The sequence below is a fragment of the Hydra viridissima genome, unplaced genomic scaffold, assembly GCF_058129835.1.
Source record: "Hydra viridissima isolate aposymbiotic clone 2 unplaced genomic scaffold, HvirCarnegie_v1 scaffold_16, whole genome shotgun sequence".
Taxonomy (NCBI): Eukaryota; Metazoa; Cnidaria; class Hydrozoa; order Anthoathecata; family Hydridae; genus Hydra; species Hydra viridissima.
Window position 1 is genome coordinate 1,635,739 of NW_028324315.1, and position 25,459 is coordinate 1,661,197.

Here is a 25,459-nt window from a genome sequence, read left to right on the forward strand (position 1 = left end):
AGAGTCTTGAAAAGTCTTGAAACATTTCAAGACAGCATAAGTCTTGTCGTAGTCTTGGTATTGAAATAAAATTTCGAGACGCAGATACTTAGTGTCCTACCACTAAGCAGTGCAAGTGTAGAGTGTGAGAATTGCATTGACTGGTCAGATTTCATATTAGAATTGAAAGATAAAATATCTACAATCAGTAATCCCCGTGAAAAAGTTCAAGTTTTAACTCTTATACCAAACAGTTGGTCAAGAAAAAAAATATGTAGTGAGTTTAAAGTATCAGACAGAATGGCTAAAGCAGCAAAAAAGTTAAAAGCAAAAAGTGGAATCTTAGCACTTCCAGAAAGAAATGGAGCAAAGAAATTGCCAAAACATGTTAAAGAAAAAATTTTGAAATTTTATGAACACGAAGCTTTTAGCAGAACATGTCCAGGGAAAAAGGATTTTGTATCTGTAGGCATTGGTGCAAAGAAAGTGCATATGCAAAAAAAATTACTGTTAGTTAATTCAAAGGAACATTTTTTGGAGTATAAAAAAGAAAATGGAGCTAAAGTCGGATTTTCTAAATTCTGCAAGTTACGTCCAAAATGGTGTATAACTGTTAGATCTTCAGGTACCCATTGTATTTGTGTATGTACTATTCACCAGAATATAAAATTAATGCTTGCAAGTAGCCCAGTTACGGTAGACTATTAATGTCTAATTGAAAAAACAGTTTGTGATATTGAATCTAAAGAATGTATGCTTCATCGTTGCGATAAATATCCAGGGAATGAAATGTTAAAGGCTTATCTTGAAGAGCAATTTAAAGACTTTGAATCTGATGAAACTATAACATTCAAGGAACGGATAAAAGTAGATCGTGAAACTTTAGAATCTTTGCAATTACTAGTAGACGACTTCATAGATGATTTAATTTCAAAAGTATCTATTTTATCTAAGCATCATTTTATTGCCAAAAACCAAAACAACTATTTGCGATTGTTGAAAAATGAACTGAAATCAAATGAGTTGATCATTTTGATGGATTTTTCTGAAAACTATTCATTTGTTGTGCAAGATGCTGTTCAAGGGTTTTACTGGGAAAACAGCCAAACAACTTTGCATCCTTTTGTTGTTTACTACAAACTTAATGACATACTTAAAAGTAAATGTTATTGTGTTATCAGTAATTGCATGCATCACGATACTATTTCTGTTCATGTATTTCTTAGTAAATTATTAACTGAACTTAAAACATTTTTATCTTTTGAACTTATTCATTATTTCAGTGAAGGTTCAGCTGCACAGTACAAAAATTTCAAAAATTTTATGAATTTATGTCACCATTATTAGGGTGATTCTATTTTTTAGTTTGTCATGCAAACCTTTTCTAAAACATGAATAATTGTATTCTAAGAGCAACTAAATAAAAAATAATTGATGATTTTCAGCCTTTGTTTGAACGACCCAAACGGAAGTTTAAATCAAAGGTGAGTAATAATAATTTTTGGAAATAAAAAGTTTTTTTATTAAATTTATATTAACTTTACTTTTGGTTTAAGGCGATGTCAATTGCCATTATGTGCGCAGAAGCTGGTATCTCAACCCACAAAGGAGTTAGTGTAACTCGCTCATTAAGTTATTTCCATAGTGACATTCCAACTCCAAATCAATCGGCTATTTTCAAAGCTGGTAAAAGGTTGCAAGTCACAACTCTACTTAAACTTAAAGAAGCTTTGTCTGTTCAATTATCCTTTATATTACACTTTGATGGAAAAGGTGTGGCACCATATGATTATGGGATTAAAAAAGTGGAACGCATGGTCATCGCCCTTCAGTCTGATGGACCAATATTTTGGTACATTGGCCTCAAAACATTACATACTAGCGGAACTTCTGAAAATCTAGCCGCTATGATAACGGAAACATTGTTAGAGTATAATGTTGTGCATAAAATATCCCTTATAATTTGTGACACCTGCTCTGTCAATACAGGTTAGTAAAATTAAAATTATTTATTTTTAAATAATAAAAAAAATCCAATTAAATAAGTTATTCCATTTTACTTCAGGTGGATCTTATGATGGTTCTGTTGGAGTAGTAGGGATTTTAAGATCTAAGCTATTTAACAGGCCTGTTCCTTATTATGGATGCAATGCTCACATTTTGGACCTTGTTTTGAAAAAAATGGTAATTTTCCACTTGCCAACACCATCAAAATCGCCTACTCTAACTGATTTTAAGTTCATTCAAAAACTAAAAAATAAGTATCCGCAATTGAAAGAATCATACAATATCCTGCATAAAACACCTCATCCTCCTCCTACTGTAAAAACCTGGAGAGATGATTATAAGCTATTGGCTAGGTTTGTTTTATTAAAAATTATTATTTTCAATATCAATGATTTGTATATGTGATGAATGCGTTGATCCATTTTATTGTTTATTTTTCCAGGTTATGTATTGCATTTAGGCACTATTTGGACACCAATATTTTACCCAAACTGCAGCTACCAACGAAATTACCAAGTTCTCACTCAGCAAGGTGGAACAGCAGAGCAATATATGTCTTGTTAGGCTACTTTCTACTTCCTGAAGAACGACCATTATTGAAAGAAATAGCTAAGTTTATTAGCTGTTCTTGGTCACTTGCATGGTTTAAAATGAGAGAGGAACCCAACTGGGAAAACTTAAAAGAAACTACATCAAGTTGCATTAAAGCCCAAGAAGCTCTGACAAGACATATTCTTGGTGTCAAAATCTCATTCAAGAATGTGCATCGAACAAATGAGGTAGCTGAGAGAGGGCTCCGAGCTATGGACATCCGATGTTCCCGGGCTAAGTCTGATGATGCTCTTGAGAGACTTTTTTTAACAGAAATGTTTATGCAAATGTCGAATAAAAAATAACTTCACTTTATAAACTTTGTCGTATTTCTTTTGCTTATGTATAAAATAAAAAAAGACTAAAAAAAAGAAATAATTTTGTCTTATTTCCATAAAGTAACTTTTTTTTTTGACCTAGTAAAATTTTCAAATTTTTAATTATTTTTTATTTAGTTGCTCTTAGAATACAACTATTCATGTTTTAGAAAAGGTTTGCATGACAAAATAAAAAATAGAATCACCCTAACCATTATACTGACTATGAGCAGAATGGAATTTCTTTGCAACTAGTCATGGAAAATCTCCCTGTGATGGAATTGGAGGAACTGTGAAGCGTTTAGCAGCACGTGCCAATCTTCAACGGCCAATTGATAATCAAATTTTAACGCCCTTAAATTTATATGATTTTTGCAAGGAAAGTATCATGGGTATTTCATTTATTTATGTTGATAGTGATGAAGTAGACAATATTAAAGACAATACACAAGAGAAACGATTTAGTTCTGGAAACACAGTTGCAGGTACTCGCGATAATCACAAATTTGTGCCTGTAAATGAAAATCAGGTTTGTGTCAGTCGTATTTTAAATGACTCAACCAAGTTAGTTTCACTGTCTGATCTTAGTCCTGGAAATTTTGTTGTATGTATTTACGATGCACATTGGTGGATTGGAAATGTTTGTGAAATTTCAGAAGAACAGGAAGATGTTTTCATTGATTTTATGCATCCTCATGGTATGGCTCAGTCATTTTACTGGCCTAGCACCAAGGACAATTGTTGGGTTCCTGAGCAGCATGTTATTGCAGTCATTCCAAATCCAATCAGTTCTGCAACAGGTCGACATTACAATTTACCGTCAATTGTTGTTTCAGACATTAATTCCAAATTTGAAGCTATTTTAAATATGTAATTTGGAATCAAGTTGATTATAGTTTCAAACAACTGAATTTTTTCTATCACAATTTTTTTTTTTTTGTAGATAAGAAACAATATGTTAACATAAAAATATTTGTTTTTAGTTTTTTGTTGCAGAAAATGTGTTGTAAAAGCTGTATTGTCAAACTAGATTTTGCATCTATAACCAGGACCGCATTTGTGACGTGTTGGATTGATGGTGCTCTTAGGCATATGAATAATCGTCGCCTAAAATTTCGTAATAAAATTTAAAAAGATACATATATAACAAAAAAACAAGCGCCCTTTTTTGGTTGGTGCCCATAGTCAGTTGCCTCAACTTCTCTAGTATTTTAAATTGCCAATAACATGCATTTATCCGCAGTATTTTATAGATAATAAGATAATCTCTTCAATAAATCTGTTGTAAGTTTTTTTCTTTTCCTTGGCGTAGTACCATTTTCAAGAGATTAAAATAGCTCTTCTAAATCTTGAACTTAATGGCTATATATTCTAGTTTTTATTGCCATTAAAAGCTCACTACTTAAAGTACCATTAGATTCTTTTAATTTTCTTAACATAAAATCAATTGCTAATTGGGATGTTGCAAGGTTAGAAGCGTTTCTACTAAAAGCTTCAACATTTAATTTAATAGGCTTTAGCGTATTGTCAACTCATGTTCCATATTAATATTATCTTAAAGTGCACACTTCCAATACCTTGAAGAGTTTCTTAAATGATACAAAATTGTTTTAAAATACATTAGAAAATATTATAATTTATTTTTTGCCTCTTTCTGGATTAGATTTACCCAACTATTTTGTAATTGACAGTTTTGATCCAACCGTTAATTTTATGAACTTTTTTTACCGTGGGTTGCCCTAGCGATAATATAACTACAGCATTATCTAAGCATGCTATTATGCATCATATACAGATGATTAGAGAGGTCAGGGATTCAAACAACACCCTGATGCGTCCGAAATAAGTCCAGGCATTCAAATCACGAGACTCGCCGAGTCTTAGACCGGGTATTCAGCCACAGACTCGCCGCGTCCGAAAAAAACCAGGTAACCAGACCCGAAAATCCCTAGAAATAACTCAAGCAAATGTTAAAAAATATTTTTTGAACATTAAAATATTTTGATTTTTGGCACAATAAGCTTTGATTTTGATGCAGTATGATAAATCTTTATGTTTAGGACGAAATTGTAAAATTCAAAAAATTTATATATTGACCGAGTTTTTTTCGTTCATAAGAAAAATCTCTCCAAGACAGTTTTTATTGTTTCTAAAATTTTGAAATAAGGTCTTTCCAACAATACAATTAAAAAAAACAAAAAAAATTTGCCCACATCATGTTTTAGGGGTTCAAACACACGTTATTTTAGGGTTTTTCACTTTTTTCGCCATATTGCACTCAGAATAACTCAGCAGAGAAATTTTTAAAATAGCAAATTTTTAATCCATATCATTATGAAAGTATGTAGAACCTTTTGTCAAAATAGCAATATTCAAAAATTTTTAGTTTTAGAGATATGACCCTACAAATAAATAAAAAATATTTATAGTGTTGCGTTTGTGACGATATTTGGCGAGCCATAGACTAAAATATAGACATAATATGAAACTTGTAATAAATTATTTGTGATCTGCACCTTCGGTTTACTAAGAAACCACGTTTTTAAGATATAATACCCTTTTATTGCAAAAATATAGGAATATATGAAAATATACGAATTTTAGCTACTGACAGATATTGAAGTTTGGGTACGCTCTACAAAAGGTACCACAAAATCCGAAATAATAATTATTTTGATCTGAAATTTTGGCAATGTTCATGAAACATGTTTAACAACATACTGTCAAAATTTTATTAAAATCGGAGATGGTAGTGCGGGAATTATTTCGGAAATTGGACCGTTTGGTGTGGAATGACCCTAAAGGAAAGGTGCTAACGGAGAATCTGACAGAAAAAGTCTTAAGAAAGGCTCTGCAATTGAAGCCAAATACTGAAAAAATGAAGTTTTAGCCAAGCATAAAAAGATCATTGACAGCATCATTAACAATATTTACAGTATAAATGTTTGGTACTTTAGACTGTTTAACATACAACTTCACATTATCGTAAACATTTAAAGCTCTCTGACTTACAGATACATTTTCAACCCATCTTGTTGAACAAAATTTCTTAGGAAACTTCCCAGTAAACACGCTTTAGTTGGTCCAACTGACGGGCCAGTATTGGCTATAGTTGGCTAACTGTTGGCATTTCTTGCCGACCATTAACCGACTGTGTACGGCGTGTTTTTGAATCGTTAAAGTTTCCCGTAAGTTTTATAGACGTATTTTAATAATTAGTCGCATGGTCTAAGTCAGGGATGGCCAGACTTTTTGGCACGAGAGCCGCATTCAAATACCTGCGTGAACCGAAGAGCCGCATTAAATAATTCGTTAAGAAAATTTTTCTTCATTCTTTTTTTAAAGATATTTTGCCTTACAAAAAAATTAGAAACTGGTGGCAAGAAAGTGCTGTAAAATACTCCATAAAGTTAAACTTAAATGTTTATGAAAAGAAATAAATCTTTCTAAAGAACTTTTTCTAAAAAACTTTTTGTGTACAAATTTTATGTTTGCAACTAGTTTTTATGTCTAAATTTAAAAAAATTTTTTTCAAAGTCAAAAACTATACTTTAAATGTAAGCTTGTTTAGAATTTCAAATTATCTTGAATGTTTCGAAAAACTCATTTCAATGAAGTTAAATAAAAATCTGATTCCCTTTTACTCTCACACAAGAAAAACTAGTTATAGAATTGTTTTAAGAAGCATATTCACGTCATAATTTTTTAAAAAAGTAACAAAATTACAAAGTTATGAATTTTCCAATCAGGCACTAAGATTCTGAACTTTACTGGTAAGTCTCTTAAAATCTGGCTTCAAGCTTGTAGTTGCTGTTCTAAGTAATTCTGACAAATGATCAGTGGTTAGACTTGCACGATACTTTGATTTGACAAATTTCATAGTGGAAAATAAAGATTCACATGTGTATGTTGAACCAAAAATTGAAATAAATTTTATGCTAATCTTTTTCAGTAGGGGATACTTAACCTCAGGCACTATCTTCCAAAATTCCAATAAAGTTAGTGTTTTATGCAGCATCAGAAGATTTTGATCTTCTTGGAGATCTAATAGTTCTGTTTCAAATTGAGATACTTCTTCAACTATGTTTGATGGAATTGGACAACCATTACCAATAATATCAATTAAAAAAGGATTTATTATAAATCCTAAAGATGATTTAAGTGCATGCAAATCTATAAACATTTTTTGAAAGTCTTCTAGTAAATTCTGTAATTTTTCCCTGTATGATTCAATCTTATGGTCATTATACTGAATTGAGGGATTAGAAATAATCATCTTCTTCATTTGAGGAAAATGGTTAAAGGTTTTTAAAGTAAGATCTCTCTGAAAAAGGGTAATTTTTTTTTGAAAACTAAAAATAGTCTGAGCAAGATCAGATATAATTTTTTCTTTTCCCTGAAGAGATAAATTCAGACTTTGTAAATGTTGCATTAAATCAGTCAAAAACAAAAGATCTTGCAAAAAGTTCATATCATCAAGAATTTCAAAAGTCTTTTTCTTTTCAATCAAAAAAGATTTAATTGGTTCTAATAAATCTACGAACTTATATAAAGCATCACTACTTCAAAGCCACCGTACAGCACAGTAAAATGATAGGTCATTTGGTTTGTCAGCAAGATCCAATTCATCAATAAAGTTTTTAAACTGTCTGTGATTTTTAGCATTTGATCGAATGTAATTTACAATTTCTGTCACTGATTTTAGAACGATTGAAAAATTAAAATGTTTTGCTACTAAATGTTCTCGATGAATCAAACAATGAACTGGAATGAACTCTGGATACTTAGGATCACTTTTTAACAAACCAATAAGTCCAACATGTTTGCCAACCATTGCTGGTGCACCATCTGTAGCAACACTAACAAGTTTATTGATAGGTGCATTGGCTTTAAGTAGAACTGTTTCAAGAGCTTCCTTTATATCAACTCCACGAGTTGTATCTTTTAGCTCAACCAAATCTAGTAATTCTTCTTTCACAATTACATCTGATGTTACATACCTAACAAATACTGCCATTTTAGATTTATCTTGAACATCTGTTGATTCATCCAGAGCTAAACTAAATGCTTCACAGTTTTTTAAGTCATTCAACAATTGCTGCTCAATATCAGCACTAATCTCAGATATTCTTCTTTCAATTGAATGTCGAGAAATAGGAATCTGTGAAATTAACCTTTGGATTTTGCTATTTTTAGGATCTAAAACTAAGAGGACATCTGAAATATTTTGCTTTACAAATTCTCCATCAGACTAAGAATGTTTTACTCTTACAATGTTCCATGCTATAACAAAACTTGCTTCTGTAGAAATAGTTGATTCTTTACTGAAAGATGAAGCATTCATTTGATTGTTAATTATTGTTTTGAGTAATTCAATTTTATTTTTCCTGTAATCTGAATTTAATGGATATTCCTTGGAAAAATTTATATGTTTAGTTTCATGGTGGCGTTTAATATTCCCTGACTTGTTGTGAGCAAGTTCTTTATTACAAATTAAACATATCGGTTTATTTTCTTTTTCAATAAATGCAAATTTTTCTGTCCAATCTTCATTAAGTATTCTTTTCTCGTCATCAATTTTTCTTTTCTTACTGTTGTAGCGAAGTGGATTATTGTTAGTATTTACTTTGTCCATTTCAAAAAAATAAGTTTTGCGATTAAGTAAAGTTAATACGAAAAGAGTCGAAATGAAATTCCAAGAGCCGCATGCGGCTCGCGAGCCGCATTAACATTCCAAGAGCCGCATGCGGCTCGCGAGCCACGTTTTGGCCATCCCTGGTCTAAGTGAACATATTCACTTAGACCATGCGACTAGTTATTAAAACTATTCAAACAGATTCATTCAATAACTAAAACTATTCAATAGAGTTAGTTTAGTTTGAAGCTTTTTATTATTTTTTTTCTTTCAAACGCTTTTTTTACCTTTTAACTAAACTTTTAAACTCAAACTCTCCTACACCTCTTAATATAACTGTTACGCTGGTAAGTTCAAATATTTTACATTTATCCATTAGTTTCACATTCAGATATGATTTTTGACACTGGTTGAGTTTTTAATCTATTTTTATGATGACACCATTTTTGTATTTGTATTAGACATTTTAGCTCTGTTTTAACTATTATTAAAAGTTAAAATACAGCTAAAATTTATATGTGCGTGTTTACTAGTATGTTTATGTGTGTATTTCTGTATATATATATATATATATATATATATATATATATATATATATATATATATATATATATATATATATACACACACACACATACATACAGGGTGTCTGCTAGATCAGGGGAAATCAGGGAAAAGTCAGGGAAATCAGATATCTGAAAAATATCTAGGATTATCAAGGAAATTAGGTCGAATTTTAGAAAAATCAGGGAGAAATCAGGGAAAATGGCTTTTCATCAAACTTACATAACTTAAATAAGTTGTATATAGTACATGTAATATAAAAGTTTATTTGGCAAACAGTTTTATGAACTTTTCTAGCATCAAGCGAATCTTGAATCTTCACTTGCAAAAATATAAACAATAATACAACCCATATTAAATGTATCATTACATGATACATTTAGTGTGGGTTGTATTAATGTTTACATTTTTGCAGTTGAAGAGCATTTTTCTAAATGAATCTTGGTCAATTTTTGTGAAGTTGATTTTCGGTAACTTTAAATTAAACAGCTAGAAGATCAGGAAAATATCAGGGAAAAGTCAGAGAAATCCAGCTTAAAATATTGGCTGACATCCTTTACATAACATGCATGCATAAAAGTTGTTATATTCTAATATAAATGTTGTATATAATAATTTATATGTATGTATTTTGTATATATTGCATATAGTATATGCCATATATACAATATTGACATAATATAAGCAGTATCTTAATATAATTCCTACAAAAATTAATGTTTAATGTCGTCGTTTCGTCATTAGTTACTAGGCTTTGAAAGAGCGCGTTCTTAAAATGCACGCGGCCATAGGAGAAAGATCCATGAAGCGAGTTAAAACTTTCTTCCTTTTGGAATCTAATTATTAGTTTAGATATATTACATAAAGAATCATATGAAGATAAATAATAATAGTTAAGATCATCTTATAATTGAAGTAAGTATATAAAATAGTTGTATATACATTTTTATTAGAAAAAGTAGAAAGGATTTAAATTTTATTTAGATAAAGTAGAAAGGATTTAAATTTTTATTAGATAAAGTAGAAAGGATTTAAATTTTTATTAGATAAAGTAGAAAGGATTTTAATTTTTTAAATCGTTTATATTTTGTTTGTTTTAGTTTTTCATTTGGCAGTTTTGTTTTTATTATCTTATTTTTTAGAAGGAAAACAGGGGTATGTAAGTTATTTAAAGTTATACTAATGCTATTTCCATAAAATGGTTATTACTACTTTGGAATTTCTGTGATGCTATTAACTATTTTTGTTCTTTTTTAGAAAATTTAGAAAAATAAATTAAAATTTTGTGCCAACACTGACAATGCATTTCACATGTTATTGTATGTAAAGGTTAAATGTTGTTATGAAGATTACAGTTCTTATGAGAAAAAAAAGAAGGTAAAGAGAATTGTTTGTAAATATATATTTTGTATCTTTTTAAATTTTCTTGCATCATTTTTAGAATTTTTGTTTGCACACATTTATTGTTTGCATATATGCTTTTTTGATTTGTATGTGTGTGTGAATAAGTGCTTTATAGTTGTTTTATCAATGTGTTTTTATAATAATGTAAAGTGTTTTTTTACTGTTTGTGTATGTGTTAATATGTGTTACATAATTGTTTTAATAATGTGTTTAAATATGTATATGAGGTATTTATTTATTTTAGTATATATTTAACCTTATATACATATTTAAATACATTTATTGTGCTTATAGTTTGTACATATGTTTATATTATGTTCTTTCCGTGTTTTTAAAGTGCTGTGACTTGGTAAACACATACCTGAAAATCAATTATTGTATTTTAGAGAAAGAGCAGAACATATGGCTTTAGATCGTGCAGCTCAGTGTGATATGCACCTAATGGCATGGATTAAGTTAAATACTGAAAACGAAAGAGTACATTGCTATTCGTATGTAGACATTCCTTATCACTTTATATTTAATGATAAACATTGTAAATGGAAGGTTAGATAAAGGGGTGGTAATAAGGTGATAGTAAGAATGTATAAAGTTAATCCAACTGGAGAATTGTTTTTTCTTAGACTGTTACTTTTACAAGCAAAACGAGCAACATCTTGGGAGGATGTGCATACTGTTAATGGTATTGTCCTTGAAACGTTTTGTGAAGCATGTGTTTTGAAAGGCCTGTTGCAAGATGACACTGAATGGCAGAATACTCTTTCTGAGGCGGTTTTAACACATATGCCAAAGAAAATTAGACAGTTGTTTTCAATTATTTTGACCTTTTGTGAACCTGACAATCCTTTACATCTCTGGAATACATGCAAAGCTTTTATGATGGAAGATTTCATTCACCACTCAGTCCCACTTCTAATAGCTGAACAAGCTACTCTTCATCAAATTGAAAAGATTATTAATCAAATGTGTTATATAAAACCATATTTGTTTATAGTTGTATATATGTTTAAATTATGTTGTTTCCATGTTTTCAAAGTGGTGTGATTTGGCATTATGTTGAGCAAGATTGATAACCTTGCCAGCCAAGCGATGTACTTATAGCAGAGTTGTGACTTGGCAGCATTTAGTGTCAGGCGGAGTTGCTTTGGAGCTAGGTTGTGTTGTCTAGCCTTTGTTGTGTTGTCAACCTGCTTAGGTTGTGTTGTCAACCTGCTTTGGAGCTAGGTTGTGTTGTCTAGCCTTTTTTAATTATTCTCCAAAAAAAAATATTATAATGTCTGTTAATGTTTAGCGTAATGTGTATGAGAGTATGCAACCTTGATCTTTAAATCTAGGATGTTTTCATGTCCTAAATTTGAAGTAATTGAATAACTAATATTGAACATAAAAACAAGTATACTTTTATGTATTTATATGTTTAGTAAAAAGATAGATATAGCTAACTTTAAATTGGTTTTCTAATTTTGCCTTTCATATTTTAATTTGGTTTGTTATCTTCACTGGATTTTAGGATCAAGGATGTAAATATTCTATTGTTATGTTATTGTTGTGATGTTTTGTGTTGGTATTCATTTTTAACAATAGACACCTTCATGTTGGTGACTATTGTAAAAAATGAATTATAGGTTGTTTCATTATTGGTACTTACTGCTTTTATTTATTTACTGAAAGCCAAGACAACATAATGCTAAAAATGCAATTTATATCTTAAATTGGTTTTTTTATATAAATATATATACTATTGTTAATCCTTTTGTACTTTGAAACAGATTTTATTGTTACATTTTCGATAAATGTTTATATTAACTGCCATGTCAAAATGGGTTACTATAAATAGGTAAATCGATTTTCAGTTTTTATGTGGTGTTTTATTTTTTTTTGTTTTTTTGTTGTTGTAATTATAGTATCATAATACCATTTTTTTTTTCTTTAGGATTTACGATTGACGCATTTATACGATTTATAAAAAGAAACCTGATTACCTTTTATTGTAAATTTTGGTCAGTTAAAATGATATAAATGTATGCAATTAGGTCAATTTTTTTAAAGTTTTCTCTATTTTAAGCCTAATAATTTGCTGTACGTAATTTAGGGAATCTTTTTAAATGGGTGGTTAATATTTTAGTTTAGCGCATTTTTCAAATATCGAGTTACTTAAATTTTATAAGATTTTTAACTAATTAATTTGCTTAGTTTGCATTTGCAACACTTTTGAGGAAAGAAAAAATTTTTATATATGTTAAATTCTTATATTAAAAAACGAAAATTCTTATACACGTAAATCATTGTTTTACATTTCATTATTCTGGTAAAAGGTCTTGATCAAAAACTTGACTACTCTTAATAAAAATAACTATTCTCTTGACCACCATTAAGGCAAAAACGGGGAAGGGAGGTCCTTTATTAGTGTCAAAATATTTATGAGAATTAAATTTCGAGTAACAAAAGGAATTTTTAGTAAATGGTAGTAAATTACCGTTTACTAAAAGCTATTGAAACAGAGGACATATATATAAAAATGGTCAGATTAGTGCCATATATAATAATTGTCAGTTATTTTTAATAAATTTATTTGGTTGTGTGCATTTAACGTTTTAAAGACAATTTCCTGTTTTAAAGAAAAATGTATCAAGGGGATACCAAAAAATTAACAAATCATGTATAATTTACGTTCGCTTAATATTAATCTTATTAATTAAAGTTCATGTTATAAAAAATATAACAAGAATATAGCCTTACTTTTTCGTCAATATAAAGCATGATAAAGTGTTATTATTTTGTGTTAGTAGCTAAAAACATATTGTGTTGAACTTAGTATCGAGGAAAATGGTTCTGCCTTACACTGATATGATCTGTCAGTTGTAAATTACTCAATGTTAAATAATTGGTAAATTATTTTACCTCCGCATACTTTTTATTTTAATTTTACAGATGGTTCAATTTTTTAATTTGAAGGGGTTTTTCTAAAAGGTTATTAGTTAAGGTTTCGCAACTTTAAATTGTGGAAAACAGCCACTATAAAGTAACAGACCGACCATAACCCGTATTACGGGTTGCTTATTGCTAGTATAGATAAATGGTATATGCAATTGCATATACAATGTGACATATACATTTCATATTAAGCATATATGACATTTGTATTATATTATATATGTGTGTGTGTGTGTGTCTATATATATATATATATATATATATATATATATATATATATATATATATATATATATATATTTATATATATCGTTTCAAGATGGTTTCAGGGCGCAAATGATCAAGGAGAAGGGCGAATAAATAGACAGACGAAAAGCAACGTTATAAAAAATCAGTTGCAGTTAATCAATGAAAAGAATATTTAGTTATTATTTTCTTTTGAAAATTTATAAAAGCTTATTTATCTTGATTTTATTTATAAATCCAATTTTTCTTAATTATTATTAATAATTATCTATTAAATCGCCACGTTTTTAAATATTAGCGTTTTACAATATTGTTTTTAACTAAAGCTGCCAATATTAGTTTCAAACCTTTGATAATATTAACTACAATAATAGAATATTTTTAGTTCTTTATTTGTAAATATTTTTCTTTAATGGTCTGGAAATAAAAGTGTAATGATAAAAAATTTGTTCTTTTTTTTGTATTCAACTAAGTTATCTATAAATGATACAATATTTTGAGTGGACAGTAGTACTGTTTGGTAAAATCTGATTTACAAACAATCACTATTAAATAAAAAATAAAATATTAAAAAGCAAAGTTATACTTTTTTATTAAGCAATATTCAAAACATGATTTATAACTTTTGCACTTTCAATTTAAGCGCAAAAATAAATTTAAGAAATCGCGAAAAAAAATCATATAATTGGGCCGGTAATGGTACCAACTGTTAACCAACTGTTTTATTACTGTTGGGCCGTTAATGGCAACCAATAGTTTAAAAACAGTTGACTAAGTGTTGGTAAAAGCGTTACGTTTTTTTCACGGTACCAACTAAATAGCCGACTGTTGGCCCAACTGTAGCTAATAGTTGGTTATTAGGATCGGGCCAACTACTTGCGAACTGTTCGATGTTTACTGGGTTATCACTTTCACAAATTGATTGATAATCTGCCCTACTTGCAGGACTATCAAGAAAAAGTTTATAAAAACTCCTGGATACTCCATTAACATTCTAATTCACTTTTTTATGACCTGCTTGAAATGCACATGTAGGCCACATGACCCCATTTCAAGAATAGATGTTTCAAATTTTTCACCAAATTCATCATCGAGTATATCAAAAAACTTCCAATTTACATTTGGTCCAACCATAGATATTTGAAAAATTTTAGCTTTGAGATTTTCATTTAGGACATTTGTAACACCTTTGCACAAATCATAAGCAGTTACATGGCTAAGAAACACAGACAAAAAGTATCTTGTAGTCACTTGGTTACGCATTACATCACAATATCGAATGCAAATATCCATTTGTCCTTTTTGAACAACTTCATTTAAAGATTCATCAAAACATACAACAATGTGAGTAGAGTTGAAGACAGCTTTTGAAACTAGATCATGAAAATACGGGGCAAGTCGGTGTGTAATATTATAGGCCACTTTAGTTTTCCCAATAGTCATTTATTTAGCAGTATAACTGTCAAAAAACATTTGCTGAAATAAAAATCTAATTTTGGAACATGATCTGTATGAAAAATGTTGCTGAGTTACGTGTAGTGCCCAAAGTATTTCAGAACGTGTTACATCATTTTGAGCCATAAATAGAGAGAAAGGTGGTACTACTGTGCTTGAAGAAGTTTTTGAAACGATTGATACTAGTTTAGCCAACCCATGATGGATAGAATTCATGATTGATCCAGTCATTGTCAAAATAAGTTAGTTTAGACAATATTGTTACTGTTTTTTAACTATTTACCTGGAAAAAATCTACACTATATAAACATACAGTTGAAAAATATATTATATAGATATAATATATATAATTCACATAGAAGTACACAGTTAAACAAATTGAATACAAAAATAATTTATTTTAAAAATAAGTTTTAAACTTTTGATAATGATATAATTGCAATCATATTTACTACTTTTATCAGAATTTAGGAGAATTGTAACCACAATAACAAAAAAAAATATTAAAATAAATTAAATTTTTGTTTTCTTCTATTATTCACCTCTCAAAGGCGAAGTGGGCCATTTCAGTCAAGGAGGCTACTCATTTTTTTTAAAATTTATATTTCCCAGACTTTTGGCAAAAAAAGTGAAAATCCCTGACTTTACTTTCATTTCACTGACTCAAATACTTTTCCCTGACTTTTCCCTGATTGGCCTGATTTCCAGTTGGCTGGCAACCCTGATCTAAATGCAGATTCACTTTCTGAGAAATGTTGGAGCAAACCAATATTTTTCAGTAACTTTTTGCATTCTGGTCCTGCCATCTGACCCATTTGGTTGGGTGTAGTTTGGATGTCCAACTTACCCCTTCTCAGCATTTGACCATGCCTCTTTGAGTGATTTTAGGAATTGACTTACTAACCCTAGCAAAAGATGCAGTTCAATGGGGGGATTAGATCTATTATTAGAGTGATGATTATCTGTTGAGCCAATGAATAGAGCATAAATGGTGTTGTTAAAGTTCTTCGGAAATTTTCCCTCTCCACCAGAGGAGATGAAACCTTCAAAGTATTTCAATATCACACCAAATGGATGGGTGCAAATTTGAATGTAATTGAATCCCAAAAAATGTAATAGCAAGTTTTAAGTCACAGGAAAAGAAGAAGTGTATATCCTTTACTTTCTTCAAGCCAAAGATCAGCCTGAAATTATAATATGTTTCTGGGAGTTCTTCACACGCAGCAAGTAGCAGTTTTCGTTTTACCCTGGAATCTTTTGAGTTTTTTTCAGTCAAGAACCTTCTTTTGTGCAGTTGAGAAAGGTTCTCCAGGTCTGTAACACCAAAACAGACTTTTAGAAAACCACCTCCTCCGTCAATCCCCAGCTATACAAGATGGTTTTGTAAAATACCTCTCTTTAGGACGGTTTGCTTAAGGAGGCATTTGACATTTATGCAATGAGCAACAAACCTGGATGAAACACACCCTTTTCCAGAAGATAGTTGAATGTATGTATACATATATTTAATACAATAATATATATTGATTCCTTGTCTCAATCATTAAAAACAAAATAAGTAATTGATAAAAAGGTACTACTAATTACATTAAATTTGCATTAATTGACTTCTCCAGATGAATACCAGCCACAGTCGTTTGAAACCTTATATTGGGATTGAGCCTCCTTGAGCTTGCTTAAGTCTGACAGTTCCATAAGGAGAAGCAGAAGATGAAAATATAACTGACACTATAACATTGTCAGCAGTAACTACGTCTTTTGTTGAAACTTCTAATAAGTTCTTGTGTAGGCTGGTTTTTGCAAAGTCATGAGAAATACCTCGTTAAATAATAGAGAAGCACTTTACAATACAATAGAGAAGTCTTTTTTCTGTAATACTTTGGGACTTGGGGGTTTTACTGGTCAGGAGGTAGAACTTTCCTGTAGGTCAGGTTTTGCTTTTGCTGATAGTCGTGCAATAGAGCAAATTTTACATTTTTGATCTTTGAGAACTTTACTTTTAAGTAATTAAATACAAGAAACTTTTACTGACAAGAAACAGATGAAAAGTTTTTGAAAAATTAGACAAGCTTTTTCTCAGAATTTTCTGCTAAACGAATTGAAACGGTCAAATACTCATAAAACTAGTGGCAAAAAGTTTTAGGGTGTTGCTGTGCATAATTAATTGGCAATATGCAATGCAAACGAAAAAAAAACGTTTCGCATTCTAATTGACAATTATGACTAAGATTGAGCAAAGCAAAATTATGATCCTTTTAGAATAAAAAAAAGACTAGCTTTAATGCACTCTTAGAACAATATCACTTTGTAAAAAAACATTTCATTTGTTTTCTTAGTAATTTTTTGTTATTGTGGAAATATTAACGCTTTAAATTGAAATTTGATTTAAAACTATATTTTGTAAATTAAAATATATTTTCAAAAATGACAAATTAATTGATTTGAAAAAGGGTCTAAATACGTATTTTATGCTGAATCTTGAAATGCATTTTTCTTTCTCGGACGCCAATGCCTGATTTTGGGGGAAATGATTTTTTTAATGCTCTAGGTATATATCACCCCACCAGAGGTTTTCACTGGGTCAGAAAGGTTGGTTAGAAAATCATTTTTTTGAATAGTGAACAGAAAATATATTTAAAGCACTTATTAAATTATGTAAGAAAATTTCTGAAAATACTTATTTAAATATATTGAACCTATGATTTAGCTTTGCAATCAAAATAATTTTAATTGCTACTCTTGACTTTTTTTTTAAAATTAGCTACACTTAATAGACGGACTTTTTAAATATACGTAATAAAATAGAAAAAAACTATATGGCATGATTAAACATGAAGCAAAATTTAATAATGAAACAAACAAAAAATGGTATTATTCTTCAACTTATTATAGGATAAAAACATTATCACAAGAACATGATAGCATATACTTTTAGCAAACTATTTTGTGACTGTAAAAACATTATAGTTAAAACAAGATGCCACGAGCTTCACGAAGTAATAAAGTTTAGTTGAGTTTTAATATTGATGTATGTCATGCTGTATACTAGCTGCATATTGTCATATGTAAATGCAGTGTTGATTTTCAAACAGTTTTTTACAAAAGTGGAACTGTATAGATTTTCTTATCTGTTTTCAGTACTGTCTTGTGTATTACTTACTTTTACTTGGGTGTGACATGAACTGGAAAGTCAAGTTGATACAAGCAGCTACTTTAATTATATCCATGGTTTTTGATTTGTTGAAGCTATTAATTTTAAATATCATCATCTAAATTGTCATATTTTAGGAAATTCATTGTTTCTGTAAAATCTTACATTTTAGTTTCAAGTTATTTTTTTAAATTTTCATTAAATGCTTCTACACAATGTATATTACTGATAGCCTGATACTTGAATGTGATGCAGTTTATTTTAATAATTTGTAATGTTGCATTTATTTGCAGTATGCATATACAAATACATGCAATTAATAGCTTGAACTTGATTGACTCATCTCATTCCATAATAGCATTCCATAGATCAAGAAATGTCAATGATACTTTATTTCGTATCATGAATCAATCTTTATCAATGGGATCCATATAAAAATGATAACTTTGCAATAAAAAACTCATGAAAAAAAAAAAAAAAATTTATTTCAATCATTATTTGGATTCTATATAGTGTCTAAATATTGATTGAAATAACAAAGTGCTTCAATCAAGTGGTTTTTCTTCATACCATAAACAAAAAATACAAAAACGCTGTCTGGATAGTGAAAAGAAAGATATTAAGAAAGACAGTTGAACAAAATGCTGTTTCAAGTAAATCAATCCTTCTTTATGGACGACAAAACTTGGTTTATAAAGGGATTTTACAATAAATTTAAAGGTAAAGATGTTAAAAACAATTTAATTTTTCTTTAGAATGAGAAATTTGCTTTAAGTACAAATGATTTTCTAGTTAAGATCTCCATATGTCACTAAGCAGAATGAAGAAAGTGGAGTGGCATGAGCAGAGCAAAGCTAATTTTGTTCCAAATTCAGCTAATCAGTCCCTATTACATTAACAGCGCTCCTTCAAATTCTACAATTTAATTTTGAAAGAAACAAGTGGTTTAACTTGAATGTATGAAGAAATTAAGGGTTTTGCATCAAATAAGTACCAAAAGCACTTTTCTAAGATATGATGGCGAGTGTAAAGACAAAAACTAAAACTTTATATCGAAAATCTTATAAAACAATGGTATATATAACTCTTAAGGTTTAAGCTTCATGAATATTTAGTAAAAAAACAAGGTAAATAGAAAAGGCTATTGTGATATTTCATTTTGATATTAGCTCTAACTGACAAATGACTAAATAGTTTTAAAATGTTTATTTTATTTTCATTACTGAGAAAAAATATTACCATTCTTGAAAACGGAACTGATTACACAAATAAAGATGGCTATTTGATGTTTGAATTACGAATGGTTTAAATTCCGAGATGTTTCAACTTCTTAATTGTTTTAATAAGTTGTTGATGCTCTATATTGAGAATCAACATTTTGACTTATTGCTACAAAATAATGATCTACTCTTTATTCTTCATAGAAACTTCAGTTAGCTTCATCTCAATTATTTAAAAGTCTTTTGGAAAAACATGAATTTAAATGTAAAATTAAGTTTTGCTTACCACAAATATCCTTCAGTCCATAATTCTCTGTATGGATAGGTTTTTGTAATTGAGTAATTAAACTGACAACCTTTTTCCCATCACCATAACGTAATCCATATGCAACAGGTAAACAACTGCGCAACTGTTTGTGTTGTAATACATCTTGAGGTCTTTTGTAAAAATAAAAATGAACAGAAGCACAGAAAGTCATTAAAAAGAGATGAACAAACTGATATTCATTAGTAAGGTTAGACTTTACAATTAGACCTATTGGTTCAAAGCCATTATTATCAAGAACTGTGGCTAGTTCATCTTCGAAAACCTTCACCCTTCCTTCATTTACCATATTGAACGCAACATTACACACATTTAAAATATGCTGCTTGTTTTCCTGCATAACTAGGTATAACGGCTCAGCTGTTTTGTTGATATGTTGAACTAAGTGTAAAAAGATTAATGTTTTTATTTCGGTCATGGTTTTTAAAGAACTACCAAAACATAAAGAGAGTGTTGAGCAGACAGCCTTTGTATAAAAAGGAACAGACAACAAGGCCTTGGCTGCAGGAGAACTTGTGATTAATTCTGCTAAGTCACTTCTCAAATTTTTACACAACAGACTTCTTTCAAAACTTAGTTTTATTGTAAGGTTACTGAAGCCCATGATCTGTATGTGTAAAATATCATTATGCCTTTTAAATAAACTCTGATATTTCATTACAGATTCAACTCTTCCTCCAAAAACACACTTAATGTTTCTTCCACTGAAAACATCTATTAATGTAGACATAATTGGAAGGTTACTAGAATCTCCAGATATGCACTTATAAAGTTCTTCCAAGTGAACAAATTCGTCCAAACCATCTATTACAAACAAAACAGTCTTTTGAGAACCCATTATATCTAGTTCCTTCAGAATATTTTTGTAAAACTTGTTAATAACCTCTTGTGGATTTAAAACATGACTAAGTTCGTTAAACTTTTTGAACGTGAAATACAAAACAAAATCAACGTTTTTCCAAAGTGAACCTTTTGCCCAACAAAAAATACACTTTTGAAGAAAACATGTTTTTCCAATACCTGCAATACCAGAAAGCAAAAGCAATTTTGGTTGTACTATACACATTTCTTCAAATGCTACTATTGTATATCTACTATCATTAAGCTTTTTAACAAAGTATTCCCATTCATCAAACTTTTCACAAGCTGTGTAAGCTAACATATCCTCCACATTAACATAAGCAAACTCAACATTACTCATGAGAAGGTCAGTGTTCACCTGCCCAAACCTCTGTGTGTGACCATAATAACTCATATAGTAAGATTTGAGCATATCACTTGCTTCTAAAAAGTAGAATTAATATTTAACACTAATCAAACAAAAAGACATATAAACAGAAGATTTAATTAAAAAGTAGATTAATAAATAAATTAAAAAATACAAACACAAAAGTTTCATGAAAAAAATCCAAAAGGGTGAAGAAATGGTACATAATCTTTAGTATTTGGTATGCTTAGGAAGTATAAGAATTTCGCTGATTTGATGACTATTGATATTTTTTTAATGTTGAAAAAAAAAAAAATTTGGAAGTCCATTTTGTTCAATCAAATCAAAATTATAATATATAGAACTATGTTATACAATATGTAGTATGTAATAAAATAACTTTGAATAACATGTTGTTTTTAACTGATTAAATTAAGTCATTATCAAATATTTGCACAATTGCCAAAACATTTAATGTACATAACTAAAAAGGTTAAAAAGAAATATTCTGTAAGCTAAATGGTTGTAAATATTGTTTAATCAAGCCTAATTACTTTTAGAATATAATAATATATTATTATAAAAACATAAATTTAGAGGTGAAGATGATTCGTTTTTGATATTATAGTATTTGGAATTTTAAGTTACAGAGCTTCACTTATGCTAAAAAAAAAAAATGATATAGCAACACCAAGTCTATTCGATCCATTAGTTGAGAATATACCTTTGAAAAAGTCTATACCCATCTTTTTAGGGAACAACTGTCAATTTTAAGTTTGAGAAAAGTTCTTTGATTTTTTACATCAATTACTTTTCTTTTGATGTATCACATTGAGCTGTAAAATGGTAACTGTGGTGCCATTTTACAGCTCAAATTTATAAGTAAAATGGACACCAGTTGACTTTACAAAATCTTTCTGGGAAAACCAAGAAAAAAAAATCTTTGTATAGAAACCAAAAAGAACCTTATTAAATTTAATTCTTAAAATAATTCACCAAGTGTCTTGTTAACTAAGAATAACTTTAAACCTTATCTACACAACAGTTATACCATTGAACAAGATGTATTAAATAATTAAACCCTAAATAATTTTTTTTCAAAAGAAAAGGCAATTGCCTTTTCTTTTGAAAAAAAATTTATTTCGGGTTCAGTTATTTAATACATCTAGTTTAACTTTTCGCTTGAGCGAAAAGTTAATGCTTAAATCCCTATACATATTTATACAAGCATAAACATATATACATATGCATGTATATGCATATATATGTTTTGATGAGCAGTCATTAGTTTCTGACACTTTCATCTTTAAAAACATTGTACAAATTTTATCTGTTTTAACCCTTTGTGTCAATTTTATTCTTATAAAAATAGACATCAAGAACCAGTTATATATTGCAAAAGCTGCTTCTTTTTACCAGCCAAAAAATCATAAAAATTATTAGCAGACTGGAAGGTACAACAAGGCCTTTACTTCTAAAAATATGCCCATAAAAGGTAGTAAAGTTTAAAAGATATTTAACTTTTAACTACGGAAAAAAAAAAGGAGGCGCTGTAATTAAAAAAAAAAAAGTTAGTCGGAGAAATTAAAAATTACTGCAAAACTGCCTGTTTCAAGTTTAGCAAATGCTTTTTATGTATTTGCTTAATTTGCTTTTAGGCCGTTTTTAAGATATTTTAGCCCCATTTGCAGATATATTGTTGCATTTTATCATCCGAAACATAGATTGAATGCACTGATTTTAAAAATCAGTTCAGTTAATCGCCATTACAGCTAAAGTGTTCAACAGTTAAATTGGTTCAAAATGTACTTTCGATGAAAGCTATAGGCAAAATTAAAACGCATTAAAAAATTTTATACCTAATTTAAGTAATCACGGTTAAAATTTCGGAACAGTGACTAATGGAGCTATGGCAATAAACAAGTTGCACTGTTCAAATGAGAGTATCCTAAAGTTGTTGCTATATAACAAAGACAACAAATTAGCAATTCTTACATATACTGTGTTATGATGAACCTTATGATAATAATGATTTGAAAACTGCTTTTTAATTGAATAAAAATAACAGCAATCAAATCTCTATCAAGTTTTTAATGCTATTATCGATAATACTGAATTTGTAAAACTTATCCTTAATTTTTTTATAAAATAACTGAGGAACTTGTAGGAATTAAAATATCAAATTTCTATTTCTTGAGATTGAATTAGATGTTAAGAAAAGATTAGAGCATTTCAAAACTTTGGATATGTTGGCAGATGAGACTCCAGTTGGCTTAAAAATTATTCAAAAAGAATTGTTGCATACACAGCACTTTCTCATACTATTTGGCTTAAAAAAAATTTCCAGATTTTGAGAGCTATTTTGAATTCATTTGGTTGGTATTTACTAGGTAGATAGTAGGTATGGCTGTTTACTTTTTGTTATTTACGAGTTATCTACCTTGCTGGCACTTATTTTTCGTTTTCGATAAAGGATATTGTTAAAAAATGTTTAGCTTTAAATAATCTTTTAATTTGGATTAGAAAATTTTATAAATGTAAAATGAAATACCTCCAGTTAATTTTATCTGTAATAACTCAAATTATGTACTTAGATATACTTTGTTGTAGACTATCTTTCCATCTGAAACAATATAATTTAACTTCCTGTCATTTTGTTTTTTGTTTTAGATGTAAATTTTGATAAAAAAAAGACCTCAATTTAGATAATTACATTATTGTAGGCTACCTCCCCAACTTAAAAAATCGAATTACAATGTAATGGGAAGAGTAGGTTATATTTCCCCACCTAACTAGGCTAAAATAGATGCTCTTCTGCGACAGAAACAGATTATACCCATTGGAGTACCAAAATTATAAACATCTCCTTGGCTAGTTGAATAGCTTAAACTAAATTCAAATGGAAAAAGGGACCGAATGGAAAGTACAGAGAAAGAAGTGCTGTGATTGAAAAAAGACAAATTCAAAGAAAGTATTATCTCAATTAAAAAAAACGCTAAAATCTTTAAAAATCCAAGTTGTAGGATGTCAGTAAGATAACTGAGAACCGTTTTAAAGAACCAATGCATAAACATCTCACTTGGATCCTTAAAAAACTGAAGGTACAAACTCAAATTTAAGTGGAGAAAACCATTGAAGAAGCAAAACTTTATGCCTTTGATAATTAAAAAATATCTTACTTATGCTAGGAATTACTCTCCTTTTTCTAAAGATGACTGGAATGTGGTAAAGTTTCTACAAAATGTTATGAGGATAACATAGTTTCATATAACTTTCTAAATTAGTTTATATAAATATAATATGTAAAATATATGATGTATGAAATAAATTATACATATATGTATAATTATACATATATATATACACACATACATACATTTTTAAATATATGTATATATATATATATATATATATATATAAATATATATATACATACATAGATATATATATATATATATATATATATATATATATATATATATATATATATATGTATGTATGTATGTATGTATGTATGTATGTATGTATGTATGTATGTATGTATGTATGTATGTATGTATGTATGTATGTATGTATGTATGTATGTATGTATGTATGTATGTATGTATGTATGTATGTATGTATGTATGTATGTATGTATGTATGTATGTATGTATGTATGTATGTATGTATGTATGTGCCTTCCAAAATTCAAAAAAAAAATTACTTACTCAACAGCTTTAATTCATTTAGAATATCTAATTTCCCAATATCTGCCAAAGATTTTTCGATTAAAGCCATGTAACTTGATGAATTGTTTTTAATGAGCTTTTTTAGAAATGACTCTAATTTCAATTCATTACTTTTATTGCCAAAATCAATATAGTCTACAACAAAGTACCCAAAACCTGTGGCATAAGCAAATTTCTTCTACTCTGATGCTAGATTAGTTAGCAACTTTTTCACTCTTTCATCCATCTTGTCACAGCAATTAGTAACTGAAAACTAACTTTACTAAATATTGCTCACCAGATCTTGTGAAAGTGCTACTAATGTATCAATTTGATGTCTAAATAAGAAAACATTTATTAACAAAAAAAGAAAAACCTTGGATGCAATTTTATGTCACCAAACCTTCACTATATTGGAAAGAACGACATAAAACTTGCTCTAAACACCCTCATGTTTCAAAATATGAGACATTTTCTGTCTTCTACATTTAAAAAACTTTCCTCTTAAAGTTGAAAGTTTTGTTTAAATTTAGAATTTGGACAATATGTTTACAATAACTATAAAAAGTCAAATACAAAGTTTAAGGTGTCACTCAATATACTTTTTGATACACTTGGGTCAAAATTTTCACACTGCAAGTCGCCCATTATCAGATAGAAATCTATCTTTCAAACATTTAAACTTTTATAATGATCCAATTTCATCTAATGCAT

General features: G+C 29.0%; 2 protein-coding genes across 7 annotated transcripts in view; one reads left to right on the forward strand and one right to left on the reverse strand.

The window, feature by feature from the left end:
* LOC149877269 (NACHT, LRR and PYD domains-containing protein 9-like) overlaps positions 1 to 25,084 on the reverse strand; it is a 47,740-nt gene extending 22,656 nt beyond the window's left edge. For both annotated transcript variants that reach the window (XR_016448023.1, XM_090074178.1), the window contains exons 1-2: positions 24,746 to 25,084; positions 19,790 to 21,112 (exon numbers count right to left, since the gene is read on the reverse strand). Coding sequence is in view for 1 of the 2 variants with exons in the window: in XM_090074178.1 (XP_089930304.1) it covers positions 19,790 to 21,112; positions 24,746 to 24,815 (1,393 nt within the window). In the remaining variant the exon portion in view is untranslated. The remainder of the gene's footprint in view (positions 1 to 19,789; positions 21,113 to 24,745) is intronic.
* LOC149877272 (uncharacterized) lies at positions 9,868 to 12,535 on the forward strand. Of its 5 annotated transcripts, none has more exons than XR_016448117.1 (5): positions 9,868 to 10,008; positions 10,351 to 10,470; positions 10,884 to 10,988; positions 11,121 to 12,334; positions 12,431 to 12,535. XR_016448117.1 is itself a non-coding variant. In XM_090074384.1 (3 exons), the coding sequence occupies exons 1-3, from the start codon at positions 10,436 to 10,438 to the stop codon at positions 11,539 to 11,541; spliced, it is 561 nt and encodes a 186-aa protein (XP_089930510.1). In that variant the 5' UTR covers positions 10,107 to 10,435; the 3' UTR covers positions 11,542 to 12,526. The 5 variants fall into 5 exon arrangements, 1 of the variants encoding a protein (XP_089930510.1); XR_016448118.1 differs by lacking the exon at positions 9,868 to 10,008 and having other exon boundaries at positions 10,106 to 10,470; positions 11,121 to 11,651; positions 11,722 to 12,334; XR_016448119.1 differs by lacking the exon at positions 9,868 to 10,008 and having other exon boundaries at positions 10,106 to 10,470; positions 11,121 to 11,651.
* Positions 25,085 to 25,459: the final 375 nt, after the last annotated feature.

Bases quoted from the DNA above. Each gene is read 5' to 3' on its own strand.
- LOC149877272 (XM_090074384.1), top strand. From the start codon at position 10,436: ATGAAGATTACAGTTCTTATGAGAAAAAAAAGAAG. The intron at 10,471-10,883 runs GTAAAGAGAATT...ATTGTATTTTAG, and splicing joins CTTATGAGAAAAAAAAGAAG to AGAAAGAGCAGAACATATGG. The intron at 10,989-11,120 runs GTATGTAGACAT...GTTTTTTCTTAG, and splicing joins GAAAGAGTACATTGCTATTC to ACTGTTACTTTTACAAGCAA.